Genomic DNA, 16,495 nt, shown 5'->3' on the forward strand with positions numbered 1-16,495 from the left:
TAGATATCTCTTTGATAGGAATGTTATATATGGTTTGGGATGAAAATAGAAAAGAAATGAATGGGCTCTTTGGTAGATATGTTATATATGTATAAACATGCCCATGGCAAATTCAGCATATGCCAAGAAAAGCCTCGACTTCAGCCAATAATAAACAACAAAACATATGAAATTAAACACTGAAACTAAGAGCTCATTTGTAAGTGCATTTAAAATGACTAGAAATATTTTTAGAAAAAAATGTTTTAGATTCTAAAAGCAAGTGCTTTTGTAGGATTCATTTACGTTTTTATTAAAAATTGATTCCAAAAATATTTTCACCAAAATCACTTTCAATAATTTTAAAAGTACTTCTAAACAAATTCTAATTGAAAATGTATGCCTAATAGCCATTCAGGGTAAAATGGGTATGAAAAGAAATAGTAAATGACTCATCACCTCAAATCATGAAAGTTTGCAGCTTGTTTGCGTGAAATAGTAATGGTAAAAGGATTTAATTTAAAATTTTCAAATTTTTGGGTTTTCCCTAAAATGCATTTGATGCTTTTGAGTTGATATCAAGTTTTCTATTCTATTATTCATAGACATTAGTTCTTTATTCATAGACCTAACTATGATATATTGACTATTAATTTACTATAACATAAATATTGATAATTAATTAATCTAGAAAACAGAGTCATCATAATACATACCTTTCTTTTTCTACTTATTGTATAAAAATTGATATCTTTAAACCTTTAATCAAATTTTCAGTTTGAAAGGAGATTCGATTTGAAGAGCATCTTATTGATGTTGAAATGTTATAAAGTTCTGATTGTCCACGATGTGATGCAAAGAGAAAAGAATTGTGGTCATTTTCAAGAGCGTGGGCAATGCTCTTAATAATTAACGACCATCCTTTCCGAAATTTCTTTATGAGGATTCTGAGAATTTTCAAATTATGTTCACTCATCATACATCGTGCAATCAATTTTCATCATATACTATTCATATTTAATTTAAAATAAAAATATTTAAAATAAATTTTAACCGTACAATGTACGATGAATAGACACAATTTAAGAATTCTCAAGATGCTCGCAAAAAGAGTCAAGAGAGGAACCTCATTCCTTAATAATTAGATCTTAGGTACTTAGACAAGAGTTGTTGTCACAGTTGCAAGGGCCCTGGCAACCTGTCTTTCACCTATCAATTTGGACCCATGAAAACCAAAAAAAGAACTAGAATCTGGATAATTGATTGGTCATTCTGTGCTAAACAATCCTCACTAATTCGTGTACATTATCTAATAGCCACATTATTGTAACATATCTTATAATTAAATGTTGACAAGGGAAATGATTATATTTTTTTTAATCTTCTGCAATTTTTTTCTTAATTTCAACTGCTAAACGTGTTTGATTTGTTCACTTCAGTTCAAACTTTATTTTTCTCACCTTCATTCTTGACTTTAATTAAAAAAACTAATGTGCATAAATAATTTTCTACCTATAAAATGTAAATGAAAATTTCATTTTTCTCGCACATTAGTAGTAATTAACTTCAAATTAAGAATTGATTTTTTTTGTTCATTTAAATGTCTGGCAAGACAGTTGAGATATCATTTCAAACACCAACCTAGCTAGCTAGGGTTTTCACTTTACATTGTTTATATGTAAGGACAAAACTTTCTACTTTGAATTCCACTATTGATATGAGAGTGAGCCACGTTTCCAGTCTGGAGGAAACTTTTATTTAAACCTCCAAAAGAGATGGTCGCAATCTTTTAATCAAACTTCACCAAACTTCTACCTTTTTATTTTGGCATTATAATTAAAGTTGCGATCAATTTTTTTGTGACTTGTTACACAGTTCCTAACCGACAACATGAATTCTATGTCGAGGGATGAATCCTTGCTCTCTTTATCAAACCCAATAGGCACATAGAAAATTCCCTCGGGTAAAAACAAGGGCTACTTGATGCAGTTTATTAGTATTTTATTTATTTATAAATAATAGATTTTAAATTCAACTTTTATGGATAACTAAAAGTTTTAAATTCGATTCTTATAAATAGCAAAGGTTTTTTAGTTAAAATTGTGCATGAGATTTGCATAATACATTAATTTGGTCCCTGAAATTTAAAATCAATAGAAGTTGTCCTTGAGATTGTCCACTATCTATTATTTTGATCATTCCGTTAAAAAACTCCGTTAAGTTGAGGGTATAACACATAACTTTGGTCCCTGAGATTTGCATAACACATAATTTTGGTCTCTGAGATTTGCATAACACATAACTTTAGTCCCTGAGATTGTCCAACATTCATCATTTTTGGTCATTTCATTAAAAAGCTCAGGGACCACTTAACGGAATTTTTTAATGGAATGACCAAAATAATGGATGGTGAACAATTTTAGTGACCACTTCTATTTATTTTAAATCTTAAAGACCAAAGTTATGTGTTATGAAAATCTCATGGACCATTTTCACTAAGAAGCCAATAACAAATTCGATATCAATTAATTTAACCAAATCCCTCTCCCTCCTTATATTTCTTTCTTCTACGCTAGTGGCTAGCTAGTGGTGTACCACGCACTAACCTATTTAAATATACCTGCTAGGGTTAGGGTTAAGTCACCAAGCGACTAATACAACGCGCCCCCAACCCCCCTCGTTTTGTGAGCTCCTCAGTAATCCTTGTTTGGATGATTAAAGTACTGAATACATAGAGAGTGCATAGTACCGTACTTGTTGCTCTCAAACATCCAATTACATCAACACAAAGGCGGATTAGGGTTTTCTGAAGCATGAAGAAGCGCCAAGTGGTGGTGAAACGAGATAGATCGGGGAGGAGCTCAAGTACTTCATCTTCAATGGTGCGAACTGTGAGGTATTGCGAGTGCCAGAAGAATCATGCTGCAAATTTAGGAGGGTATGCTGTTGACGGGTGTAGAGAATTCATGGCAAGTGGTGAGGATGGGACGACTGAGGCTCTTACATGCGCTGCTTGTGGTTGCCACAGAAATTTTCACAGAAGGGAAGTGGAAACTGAGGTTGTTTGTGAGTATTCTCCACCCAATTCTTATCGCTAATTGTGTACTCAATAATCAAATGAATCGTGTATATAGGGAGAAAAAAGGGTCTTGATTTCTGAAATTAACTGATTGTGAATTGTTCTCGAATTGTGTATCGATATCATTGTCAACAGATAATTGACTCTATTAAGAGGTAATCAAACTTTTAATTTGATTGTTCAAAAGAAATAAGTTTCGATTGATGTTGTTTACATGTTCTTGAGATATGGTTATAGCTTCAGAAACTAATACATCATGCTTTGATTAAGTTTGAATCTTTTATTTCCTATAAGATTATTCATGGTTCCGGTTTTATTCTTTGTTTGCCTTTGAATTTCTTTGAGAATTTATCGAAATGAAACTACCATAGTTCAACTATATTGAACTTGTTGGCATAATACAGCAACATTAGGATAAAATATACATCAAAACCAGAGGGGAAAGATGGGGGACTTCACCAGTTTCCTACCAATATATTGAGTGAAACAAGGATGATTTTTCTTCTTCTAAGGATAGGCGTATCATAATAGTCAATCTCCTACATCATCAACAGTTTTAATCATTTTTAGCTCCAGGACACTGATCATTTTCCTTTTAACGTGAATATGTTATAACTTCTTAAAGGCCCACACATCCAATCATGTTAGCAGCACATCCTATAACCTATTTAATATTGGTTCAACAAAGCTAAGCTTAAAAGAAATTATAATGCTATGGTACATTGGTACTGTGGAGTGTCCTTCCTCTCTACTTTTTGGTGGCCATCCGCTGGAATTCGTTGGAACCAAATAAAAGAGAATAATGTAAATTAAAAGCAACAGTTTTATTAAATTAGCTAGTGGAAACTACACTTCGTTATCCTTGGAGACATTTGGCCCCTTCTTTATTTTTCTATTCATGTTTGTACCGTTGTATAACTGGCTGTGCACAAGCTTGACAACCTCTATTTTATAACTAATTAGAAGCTTGCTAGCTCGTGAATAGTAATATTGCATATTTAATTTGTAAGGTTATCTGGATATTCTTGATGGATAAAGTCTTCTTCAACTCAATGTGTTTCGTTTGTAATAACAAATATTATATGATTCTCTCCACCCCTCCAATATTGTGTCCGAATTTAGCATGGATTTGTGAGATCTCTTAGATAATTAGTAGGGAGACTTTAGGGCATGTAAGAAGTTCTGTAAGCTATCGATCAAATGAAGACTTATATTTAGGGCTTTATAATGTGCAAGTTAGATTATATCTCATGCATGGTTGTAAAGAACTCTCCTTGATGAGATTTCTTTGGTTAGAATCTTACTGGTGCGGATATGTGAGAAGCACTCTTAGGCAATTAGTATAAAGAATTTAGGGCAAGCATGGATGCTCTCAATGCCACTATATATCGAACACATGAAGAATTTAGGTTATTAATTTAAGGGCTTCTCACAAATAAGTATGTAACAACTTCACCTTCAACTATACTACTTCAAAAGAAAATAAAACAAATACACACATGACAAGTGGTTAGGTAAGGAGTTTTTTCTCTAATTAATTGGTTTTATAACGGGTTGTGTACAAACAACAAAAAGGTTACTCCTTTGTGATCGAAATGTCACGGGTTCGAGTCATGAAAATAGCCTCTTTGCAAAGCAAAGATAAGGTTGAGAAGGATAGACGTTCGCCCCTTGATCTTCGAAAAACGGGAAGCCTTATTGTTTTGGGATCACCCTTTTTGTGTTATTCTAATTACTATTATAATAAGGAATCGATATTAAACATGTGTATCATCAACAAACAAAAGAGCAAGTTAGATTATAGCTTATGCATGGTTGTAAAGAACTCTCCTTGATTAGATTACTTTGGCTAGAATATATTATTGAGTACTTGTAGTGCTAGTACATTAAATCTCAACCGCGTCACACGAATGAATATAGCATTATATCTTTTCACTCAGTCCAGCAGCAGAATCATGACTGCAATAGTGCTGATTAGATGTGGGTTGAGTCATGTCTGGTGTAATATTCCAGTATGATCAGTAGGTATTAAGCAATACAAAGCTTAGCTCGAACCAATATATTTATCAGGCTCTTTATTTAAAGGGATTTCTAATTTTTTCAAAAAATAGGGATTAGTTGTAGGACTCACTTTATATTGAACTTCAACGATTCAAACCGTTTATTTTTTTAAGCCTAACTAGTGTCCATTATAAAAAAAATAATTGGGGATCCATTTAAAGACATCCTCTACGTGTACACACACACACACACACACATATATATATATATATCAAAGAACACTGCAGGGCACCTCAGACCAAGCTCTCCCACAGTATAGTAAATTATAAGACAAGTGCCAATAGTTTAGTATATTGCACTCTCTAATCTGTTTTATAAGCCTAATGCTTGTTTATGGTTGATTATAATCGAGACGATTGACATGTGTATAAATGTCCAAATCATAGAGATTGTTATTTGGCGCTCCAAATTAGATAGTCATTCTTCATTCTTCTCCAAACGCAATTTCTCTTGTATATTTATAAAAGAGGAGTTCGTGCCGTATGAACATTTTAAAGTACCCAATAACAACTCTCAAATTGTAAACAGCATCGTATATGTACGGATCTCATATGAATACGTACAGCTACACAAGAGTAGTATAAAATCAATAATTAAGCAATATTCTCAACATATGCATTACTTGATTTGGGATTTGTTGCTTCAAGCCAATGCATATGGCTAGGCAATACAAGCATGCTGTCGTTTCCCAGTGGCACTGGCAACAAAAGAATCAAAAGCTATACCAATATTTTTGTCCAATACTGGCCGGTGGCATGGCTCCACACTTAATATAGAACAATATTGGTTACTCAAAGATGAGTAAGAACTCTTACTCAAAACTCTTAGTGTTTTACTCAAAGATGAGGAAGAACTTTTACTCAAAACTCTTAGTGTTTTAATTAGAACCGTTCATATTATAAATTACACTGTAAAAATCATCTCTACAAAAAATGAATTAAAACTAAGGTTGTTTAGTCAATCTATTGTAACAAATACATAGACGGTCCGTAATGCTCTTACCAATACCGTTCATTTGTTTTTAAACAGTTTGATGAACGACCTTAGTTTTAATTGATTTTTTGCAGAGGCGATCTTTATAGGGTAATTTATAATATGAACGGTTCTGATTATAAACATTAAGTTCTATAAATTAACAACGAACAATTTTGAAAAAAAAAGAAGAATATATTTTACATAGCAATGAAAAATGATTTATACGAGTGCTGAGGGAGACTCAATTGTTGTATGAAGACTCGCTTCCGCTACGGCTCTAGTGGGTTTTCCTTAACCAAGCCATTGCCTATGAGTCATTGACTCATTTATTCAACACATATCACATGACTTTGAGTTATTGTGTTATATTATTATGTTTATATCGATTTATGTGTTGATAAAATGATGAGTTGAGATGAACAAATGGATAAAAAAAAATAGTAACCTGAACACAAGTAGATTGCCACCCTAAGATCTAAGTTCAAACTTATTAAAAATTGAAAGTCATTTCATGAGGAGTTCCCACATGTAACCGTGGAGACGCCCATTACTTTTTAATACTTGTCCTGTGACTTGGTCAAATTTATAAGGTCCTGTGACTTGGTCAAATTTATAAGGCCATCTCCAGTAAAAAGAGTTAAAGCTCCAAAAGTAAAAAAATGGTCAGAATAGTCTCATAACCCATCTCTAATGAATGATTAGGCTATAATTTAAGGGAGTTCACTAATCCATGTTTCGGCCTAAAAGGCATCGGGCTGGCCAAGCTTGGCCCTCCACCCAGCCTGTTTTCTATGGCCCATTAGTAGAGCTGCATATACACATTCAATTCCAACAACAGGGAAAGGCAACTGCTAGCTGATGTTAGCTACCTGCTAAATTTTTTTTACGTGGAATTCAAAAAAAAAAAAAATCTAATTTTTTCCTTTAAGTACTTATCCCATTTCTCACATCTTCTTCACCCTCACATACTATCTTACCTTTTAATCCAATTTTTCATATTCTATTCACCTGAAAGTCTCAAACATTATTTTCATAAACACACCTCTCTTACCTCTTCCAATTATTTAAATTTACATTTTTCAATTTTTTTAAATGGCCACCTCCAAATAATTATTGAGATTACATAAAGATAAGAAATTTGGAGACTTACCCATTTAGGGACACGTGACACTAAAAAATCATGTCTAAACAATCTTATTTTAATATGGTATTTTTAACTAAATTAACCAATAAATTTAAAAAGTAAACTTAAAACTAATAAATTACTTAGAAAGCTATGCTTAGCCATTTTGGTTGAAAATGATATATGAATATGGTCGAACACTGTTCATTTAAAGTAACTTCTTGTATAATTATAATTCTGAACAGAACTATATTTAGCTCCTTTATCTGGAGATGACCTAAAACACCTGGTTGAGAGAGATAGAGGGACACCAAAGTTGTACCTGAAAAGTGACATCTGACCAGACCCATAAACTACATTCATGTCATTTTGGGAGTGGGTGATCAAAAACAAAAGACATGAAGCTGTAGGTCAGGTAATATATATGGGTTGCTAGATTTTGGATTTAGCAAGAGAAAGGGCAAATGATAGGGGAGTCTCATGGTAGGGATGCTATGTCCACAAATCCAGTGGGGCCATACTTGGGCTCAACTTACGATGGCCCCCTGCAAAAGGGTTACTTCATTTTTTAGGCCCAATCCCATGCTCTCATAGGCCCACCCCATTTTTGGAGCCCAGTGAAGAAAAAAAAGAGAGCCTTTCATTCACTCCAGCCCTCTCATGGGAAAAGACACAAATAGACAGCAAAGGATGGGATTCCGGATATCCATTATTTACGGCACACGACATGTACTCCTGTCGTTTTGGCTTTTTGGTCATGTGCTCGGTTCAGAAAAGGTCACATGCTCACATGGCTCTCGATATCAAACTCCTCCCGTCGGCCGGTCCCACTGTTTCAATTATTGGGGTCCCATTATTTTTGCATCCTACACTTCGGCACACCATAGTTTCTTGACACCCAACCCTAAGATCTTGCCACGTCATCTATGTTGCATCAATTCTTCATTCTCTAGGTGAAGAAATTTTTTATTGTAACGAGAACATGAGTAGTACACCATGTGTTTTTATGTAAATGGTGAGAAATTTTATTTTTTAAGTTAATAACTTTTTAACGCACATATCCCACCATTTGTATCGTAACATGTGGTATACCACCTTGTGTGCAGTTTACACCGAAAAATCTCTCCTCTAGGTGGGGGGAGCTCATTTCCCACTAATATGAAAGTATTTTTACTGTACAATACGATTAATCAGAAGTGTTCATTCTTTTTATCAACAAAAGATCTTTTGTAGAATAGTTCATTCGATTTGAAAACTTGCTAATCATGATTCGTGTCTAACCAATTTAGAATCCTGATATCCAGTAACATTCTCATGATGAACTTTCATATTTGAATTAGCGACAAAATATTCAATTAAAGTTAATAAAAGGTAACAGAATTTACCTGAGAATATTCCTTAGATTCTAAAGCGAGTCGGGTCCAATGAATTTGGATTCGGTTGCCAGAAACAAATTCTAATTCTAATTCGACTTGTTCGACCCAGCTTTAGAATCTAAAAGAAATATTTTCAGGTATATTTTGTTAACTTTAAAGATGGATGATGAGGTCCGCAAGTTAAATGATTTTTTATAAATAATTTCTAAATAAAAAAACGTTATAATTATAATTTGATAAATGTGATGGAAGCCGTGTGTTGATAGGACTGCGGTGTATGATAGTGTAGTGTGTGGGTTCACGTAGGATCCACATTTTTTTAGGTATTTTATAATTTATTTGTTAGTAAAATTGATTGATATGCTTATAAATGATGAATCTTTAAGATCTAATTGCCCGACTTGCTCGGTTTTTGTGGACCTGCACGTAACGACCTTCCCATGTTACTACAAATCAACTGAAAAAGGTGCCACATCTGTGGAATTACAGTTAAGCCCTTCCAAATACTATCCATAATATCGCATGCACCACACTCCTCTGTTTATCTCCGTTTCTTGATCTCCTTCAATATATTTGATTCAAAGCAAAAAATGTACCTTTATATGCAGAAAAATGAAACGAAGATGAGCGAAAATCATTTCTAAGGTGAAAACGAGACTGTTCAGCAATGCACAAACTTGGCTAAAAAAAGTAAGGTAACAGTTGAATATCTCCGACTACCAAACACATTTTACGCTTTATCTCTATATCTAGAAAATGAAAAATCGTTCTCTTCGCTAACGTGGACAATTTCGGAATATAATTTACACAATAAGGCAGTATTCAATCATGGCATCTGCCCTTCCCCGTCCAAAGATATTTATATATATAGCTAACCTAACACTCACTCTTGCATTCTAAATTAAGCCCCACACAGAAACGAGTCCTCTTCTGCATCTTCCTTCCTTCCTTCCTTCCTTCCAAAGAGGCAATGGCAATGGCTAAGCTTGTCTGCTTTCTGCTGCTAGCACTCCTTGGGATTTCCATGGCTGCAACCCAGGTGAGTAGTCCCTCTCCTCCCACTAAACCAACACTTTTTTTCCATTTTACCCTTGCTTAAGTACACTATTTCTTGTTTACCAAAAAAAAAAGGTACACGATTTCTTAATCATTTTCTATATTTTCCTTTTGCATGTTTGTAGGTTATGGCAAAAGAACAAGCCCGGAATCAATTGGACAGTGTAAGAAATTTATAAATAAATGCAATATTATTTGAATATTATGGCTAAAACTGGCATTTTCTAATAAAATGTAATTTTTATATTCTTTTCCAGGGAGGATATGGTCCTGGGAGTCTCAAGAGCTACCGTAAGTAACATCTATCGTTTTATTTTGAATATTTTTCTTCATAAATTAGGTTAGTTTAGTAATATTTTATCGAAATATTGACAATTTTTTTGCGTGGAATTACCAGAATGCCCATCACAATGCACAAGGAGATGTAGCCAGACACAATACCACAAGCCATGCATGTTCTTCTGCCAGAAATGCTGTGCCAAGTGCCTCTGCGTTCCTCCTGGCTTCTACGGCAACAAAGCTGTGTGCCCTTGCTACAACAACTGGAAGACCCAGCAAGGAGGACCAAAATGCCCTTGATCAACACTTCTGCTTAATCCATTTTTACCAAAATAATCAAAGATTTAAGTACCCAATTTCATAAGTATTAATTTGGAAATTGTGATCTTCTTCTCTGTAAGGGTCATAGGTTCAGTGACCTGGGAATGTTAGTTTAATTGCAGTAGTCCATTGCTCCTTTGAGAATTGGGATATTGGTTGTTAAACACCCTCTCCAAATGTGAGCGTTGACATATAAATTTAAGGTTTATTATGTTAATCTTCTTTCTCTGCCACAACTGCCGATTTGCAATGCAGTCCATGGCCAAAAAGTCGGTTGAGAAATAAAAATATAAAAAATAAAAGAGTCTTGTTATTCTCATCCCAGTATTTTATTTTCTCATCCACTTTTTAATGAAATTTCTAATTACAAGCTTTCTCATTTGTTAATCAATAAGGACCTTAAAAGATATATAATAATGATAAGTTGAGTGTGAAAGGTAACAGGAACCTAAACTCACATTGGGTTGTGAAAGGAATGCAAAATATGTAAGCCAAATTCGCAAAAAAGACAAGGATGAGGATAGAAGGAATTTTGGAACGAAAAGATGTGGATGCCCCCTTTCCAATTAAAGGTAAGCGCTAGCAACTGATGATGATTAGATCTTGATGGTAATTATTAGAGTGCATAATCACACACAACAGAGCATTTTGAGGGTCATTTATTTGCTGATAAATTATCGTCGAGGAGACTTTGCTTTTGAAATTTCAAATTTTTTAGTAATAATATTAGGTGGGGAAATAGCATGTTAGAGGGTACTTCAGAAATAATAGTGAGTGGATAAATAACATTTCAATTTATTAACTTTTTATGTGGGTAGAGAAATAGGATATTGAGGTAGGTCTAGTAGTTCTCAAAATAAAATAAAATTTTGTAAGTTGCACTAAGGGTACGTGATTAAAAGTGTGTACGTAAGTTGCACATAATGACTGCGATTGAGAAAGATGTCTTGTACACACTCACGTGTGCGGAAAAGCTAGTATGATATAATTGCACAAAATTCTCAATCCTTACTTAGGAATTTTTTAATGGAAGACTACCTACTAAATAAGAAATTGGCTCTGTTATTGCGACTCTTAAGTCTTTAAGTGGGTTGTTCAAGAGTTGAAGTTTGGCTAATCCCAACACTTTCCTCCTCTAATTCAAAATGACATTACCCTTTGAATCTTTGATAATTTTAATATTGAAAAAAAAAAAATTAAATTACTCGATAAACGATATTTTTCTTACCACGTACGCAAATTTTCTTTTATGGTTCCAAAGATTTTCAGTACTTTTCTTACTGCGCACACAAAAAATTTAAGAAACCCAACAATCGTATTTAAAAAAAATATTTATGACCTCAATAAATAGTAAGACCATTTTTTACTGACTAATGGTTCGTTTGAATGTGCTTTTAAAATAACTGAAATCGCTTTTAGATAAAATATTTTTGGTTCCAAAAGCACTTGAAGTGCTTTCTGCAAGAAACACCAGTTATGTGATTCTTCCAGTGCTTTTCCAGAATTTATTTGTATTTTTATTAAGAATTTGTTCTAAAAACATTTTTATTAAAAACATTTTTAGTCATTTTAAAAGCACATCTAAACGAACTTTAAATATACTTTTTATACTCTTTAGTTACAAAATTGGCCCAAAGAAAAAAGCTTATTTTGGTTGTAGACTTCAGCTTGCATTGGAACGACTAAGATGTGGTTTTGGAGTGAGGTGCTTAAAAAAAAAAGCACCCATGAAAAAAAGCTGTGAGAGTTTTAGATGTTTGGTAAACTGAAAAAAAAAAAAGGGCTTATTTTGGAAGCTGCTGTGAGAATAAGCTGAAATCAAAGGAAAAAGCTGAAGCTGCTATTTGCAGTTTTGGAAAACTGACTTTTTTTTCAAAGCACACGGAGCCACAATGCTCCTTTAATAAAAAGACCAACTATCAAACTGTTTTTTTTTTTTTCCAAAAGCACTTTTATAAAAAAGTTTACCAAACACTCTGCTGATTTATTTCACAGCCGCTTATTTTCACAGCACAGCCGCTTATTCTCACAGCAGTTTTTTTTCAAATCACAGCAATACCAAACCAGCTCTAAAATGACTGTATGTAGTTTTGGCACTGTGCAACGTCGGTGAAAGCAATTAAATGAAAATTGGTAATAATTAATTGTAATTTCTGTCGGTCAACAATTTCACACGCCATCTCAAGAAATTTGAACCCTATTTCTCGCAATGTTTTCTGACCAAAAACAAAGGCCATTTTCTTGCAATTTTATTTGTTTGGACACGCGAAAGTTTTACATGTAACAAGTTCACATCTACCGTAATATTCCCGTCAAATAATATAATCTCATTTTTATTCACTGCTCACAATAAAAGTAAATTTATTTCATGTAAGTTGTCCGTCGACAGTGCTGATAACATGAGGACGAGCACACCATAGCAGAACTCAAGATTCAAAATTCCCACGAGAAATGTTTCATAAAGTCAAGAGCTTTCTGTTCTCCTCGTGAACAAACAAAAAGATTAGTATAAAAATGTTATTTTCATGATTTTTCAAATGCCACAGCTCACCAGACCAGAGGTTTAGAGATAATAATAAAATATTCATGGATTTTGTTCAAAGGTCCCTTTCTATGTTTTAGAATAGCTTCCTCCTCCAAGCTTTGGTCCCTTTTGCAAAAGTCTGAAATTATATATCTGCATGCCATGGAGTTTCAGAATCCAGTTCATCAGGTGCAGTCTTTTTTCTATTTCTAATCGACCCTTTTCATCGAATCATACTTCTGTAAAAACCCAGTTGAGAAAGTTGAGAAATTTTATAAATTTTAATCCTTTCATGCTTTTCTGTTCTTTTTTTTTTTTTTGCTGCAGTTTTAGCTGAACTGCTCAAGAATCCAAATAATGCAGTATGCTTAAGTATTTATTCACTGTGTGTGCAGATTTATCACTCTCTCAGTTGCTCTGGCTATGATTTTAAGAGAGACAGAGAGATTATGGTATTTTTTCCAGAAATTCAAGGTTTTATGTGTAGTAAGTTCACAGAATATAGAGATTTATTTTCCATGAATTGAATCTTGATGGTCGTTGTTTTTAGAGATTTTAGCGATTTTTGTGGCAATTGAGCTGCTTTGTTAAGAATCTGAACCGAAAGGCATTGAGTTTTTAGGAGAGTAGCATTGATTGCATTCCTTTTTTGTTTTTTTTGCAGTTGCAGTTGTTATCTTGTTCAATTTGCAAAACTCAGTAGAGTTTGGTTGCCTGAAATTTCATAAATGTTGGAAAAGAGTAGGATTCCATCGAAGTTTTTTTTCTACTTGATAACGATTTCGGTGTTCCTTTTAATCTCTTTTTCTGTCTTCCTACTTCAGTTTAGCAATACTTCTTTTGCACCCGCAGTGTTTAAGCTTGTTGTTCTTAATGGCACATACTTTGAGCCCCTCGTAAAAAGTAGGGACAAAAACCTTCCTTCCTTCTCTTCTGAGGTTCCTCGAGTTGATGCTAAAGGATCCACAAAAAGATGTGAATTGGGATGTCAAGTTTCCAATTCAAGCAAGAAGTTGGGATTTTTAGAAAAAAAGAAAATGGTTGCTTGTGACTCGACGCAGGCTCTCTTGAGGGTGTTTATGTATGAGTTGCCTCCTGAGTTTCACTTTGGGTTATTGGGTTGGAAGGGTAAGGAGAATCAAACATGGCCAAATGTCAAAAACCTGAGTCTCATTCCGGCTTACCCAGGTGGCCTGAATTTACAGCACAGTATCGAATATTGGCTCACCCTTGATCTTCTATCATCAAGTATCCCAACTGTGGTTAGACCGTGCACGGTAGTCAGGGTGCACAATTCAAGTCAAGCAGATGTTATTTTTGTCCCATTCTTTGCATCTCTGAGTTACAACAGGCATTCTAAGCTTCGTGGAAATGAGGAAGTAAGTGTGAACAAGAAGTTGCAGGGCAAGTTGGTGCAGTATTTGATGGGTCGGGATGAATGGAAAAGAAAGGGTGGGAAGGATCATTTACTAGTTGCTCACCATCCAAATAGCATGTTAGATGCAAGAAAGAAGTTGGGCTCTGCCATGTTTGTGCTTGCGGATTTTGGAAGATACTCGGCTGAAATAGCAAATCTTGAGAAGGACATAATTGCTCCTTACAGACATTTGGTAATGACCGTTCAAAGCAGCAAATCACCCTCATTCAACGAGCGTCCTATACTATTATATTTCCGAGGAGCAATATACAGGAAAGATGTATGTTTTACTTCACTTACCTCTTGTCATGACATAAACAGCATTTTAATTACGTTGTATTTGGTTTAAATAGAATGATAAGGGTGCTAAATACATGACAAAATTTGTTTCGATGAGCTCATATTACTCTGAGTTTGATCTCAGAATGAATTATCTGGCAATTAGGAAATTCTTAATAGGAATGTCTCATTAGCTTTATATTTTCAAAGCTCGGTGACAACTTGAAATAGGTGAGCAGATAGTTTACTGTCATTATGATGGCAGTTTAATGCATAAACTACTCCCCAGTGTAGGGCAGTCTCCACAACGGATTGCTAACTTTATATAGTATGGCAATGCATCCTGATTCCATTGAAGCATACAAAGTGTTTGTATCTTGATTGACGTGATCTATTTCATGACCCTACTTCATCTATTCTGATTTCCGAAGCACTTTTGTCATTACTTCTGGCTCTTTGTTTATGTTACCCACAAGCTGGTTGCTTTCATTTACATCATTCACTACATTGTTTTAGCACTAATCAGTTTTATAATTGCTAATATCTTACGTATGGTATTGTTACTTTAAACTAAACCAGGGAGGAATGGTACGGAAGAAATTGTTTTATCTTCTTAAAGATGAGAAAGATGTAAACTTCACTTTTGGTAGCGTTCAAGGACAGGGTATTAACAAGGCAAGCCAAGGAATGGCCTCATCAAAGTTTTGCCTGAATCTTGCTGGTGATACCCCTTCCTCAAATCGCCTATTTGATGCCATTGCTAGCCATTGTGTTCCTGTAATAATTAGCGATGAGATTGAGCTACCATTTGAAGATGTCTTAGACTACTCACAGTTTTGCATATTTGTTCGCTCATCTTACGCTTGTAAGAAGGGTTACCTACTGAATCTTCTCCGAGGAATCAAGCAAGAAACATGGACCAAGATGTGGGAAAGGTTGAAGGAAGTCGTACATCATTTCGGATATCAGTATCCATCCCAGCCAGGTGATGCAGTTGATATGATTTGGCAGGCAGTTTCTCATAAGAAATCCTCCACACAGTTTAAATTTCACTCCAGACAGTTTAAATTTCACAGGAAGAAGAGATATGACAGGTCAACTTCTGGTATAAGAACGAAATGACACTCACCCATCTGAAAGCGTTTCAAATGTTCAAAATCACTTAAGATCTCTTGACCTTGCACCGGGGAAGCATAAAAAATTTGCCGAAGGTGGAGTACAAGGGAGGTACAGGCTAAGTTGAGAACTTCAGATATGTAAGGAATTTTGTTTTTGACAGTATATATTCGCACACATCGATACTGATTTAGTTGTAGTTACGTAATTTTCAATCCAATTATTCATTTGTGAATATCTTTCAACGAAGAATTAGTTCTATCGTTACAGCTACTATTCGCGAAATTTTGACTGTTTTGATGAAACTAAAACCAAAAAGCAACACTGGAAAAGGCAAAACTATTCACAACACAGAAGTGTAAAAGTCCTTTTCTTTTGTAGGGAAATATCAGAAATGCATGTAATCTGTGAGAGCTAGCATCATCATTCTCTCAAAGTATTCATCTATTGGTTAGGACCTATGTTTATACAATACAGATGATGCTAGCTCGATGATCGGGTTTCAGCTGCACTTCTTCAGCTCAACAAAAAAACTTTCGACTAAAAAACATACGAAAACATATAATTCAAACAAAAGAGGATGCCCGCCACCCCGTTGAAACATTTTTGTATTAGTTACAGCCACACCAGCTTCTTCTTCTGCCTGCAATGCTCTGTTTTCGGTATCTTCTCCCCATAGCAAACTGCATCAGCATGTTGTCAACATCTGTTGTGAATGGGGTCAGATCCTTTTCCAACTTTTCTTTTGTTTGATTGATTCGCATTGAATGTCATCGCGGGTGCAGGTGCCAAACTCATCTTAGCTTCCATGTCCTCTACAGCAACAGCCTTAAAAAGATGCAAGCTTTTAAGAAACGGCAAGTGCCCTTTGTCCCATCTGAGAGCCAAGTCCCTGCTTCTTAAGGCGGAA

General features: G+C 34.6%; 3 protein-coding genes across 9 annotated transcripts; all 3 read left to right on the forward strand.

Moving 5' to 3' along the window:
* Positions 1–2,585: 2,585 nt before the first annotated feature.
* LOC103431187 (mini zinc finger protein 3-like) lies at positions 2,586–3,248 on the forward strand. Its single transcript, XM_008369327.4, has one exon. It carries the CDS (start codon positions 2,793–2,795, stop codon positions 3,075–3,077), a length of 285 nt encoding a protein of 94 aa, XP_008367549.2. The 5' UTR covers positions 2,586–2,792; the 3' UTR covers positions 3,078–3,248.
* A 6,120-nt stretch (positions 3,249–9,368) lies between these two features.
* LOC103455352 (gibberellin-regulated protein 6) lies at positions 9,369–10,568 on the forward strand. The gene is made up of 4 exons (XM_008394934.4): positions 9,369–9,632; positions 9,775–9,813; positions 9,907–9,940; positions 10,047–10,568. Exons 1-4 carry the CDS (start codon positions 9,564–9,566, stop codon positions 10,226–10,228), a joined length of 324 nt encoding a protein of 107 aa, XP_008393156.1. The 5' UTR covers positions 9,369–9,563; the 3' UTR covers positions 10,229–10,568.
* Positions 10,569–12,670: 2,102 nt separating this feature from the next.
* LOC103455353 (probable arabinosyltransferase ARAD1) lies at positions 12,671–15,820 on the forward strand. Of its 7 annotated transcripts, none has more exons than XM_070812371.1 (4): positions 12,736–12,962; positions 13,169–13,259; positions 13,438–14,470; positions 15,049–15,820. In XM_070812371.1, the coding sequence occupies exons 3-4, from the start codon at positions 13,502–13,504 to the stop codon at positions 15,589–15,591; spliced, it is 1,512 nt and encodes a 503-aa protein (XP_070668472.1). In that variant the 5' UTR covers positions 12,736–12,962; positions 13,169–13,259; positions 13,438–13,501; the 3' UTR covers positions 15,592–15,820. The 7 variants fall into 7 exon arrangements, with proteins under 7 accessions (XP_070668470.1, XP_070668472.1, XP_008393157.3 ...); XM_070812372.1 differs by having other exon boundaries at positions 12,738–12,962; positions 13,101–13,259; XM_070812373.1 differs by having other exon boundaries at positions 12,764–12,962; positions 13,169–13,225.
* The last annotated feature ends 675 nt before the right edge of the window (positions 15,821–16,495 follow it).

Source organism: Malus domestica, chromosome 14 (genome assembly GCF_042453785.1).
Source record: "Malus domestica chromosome 14, GDT2T_hap1".
NCBI lineage: Eukaryota > Viridiplantae > Streptophyta > Magnoliopsida > Rosales > Rosaceae > Malus > Malus domestica.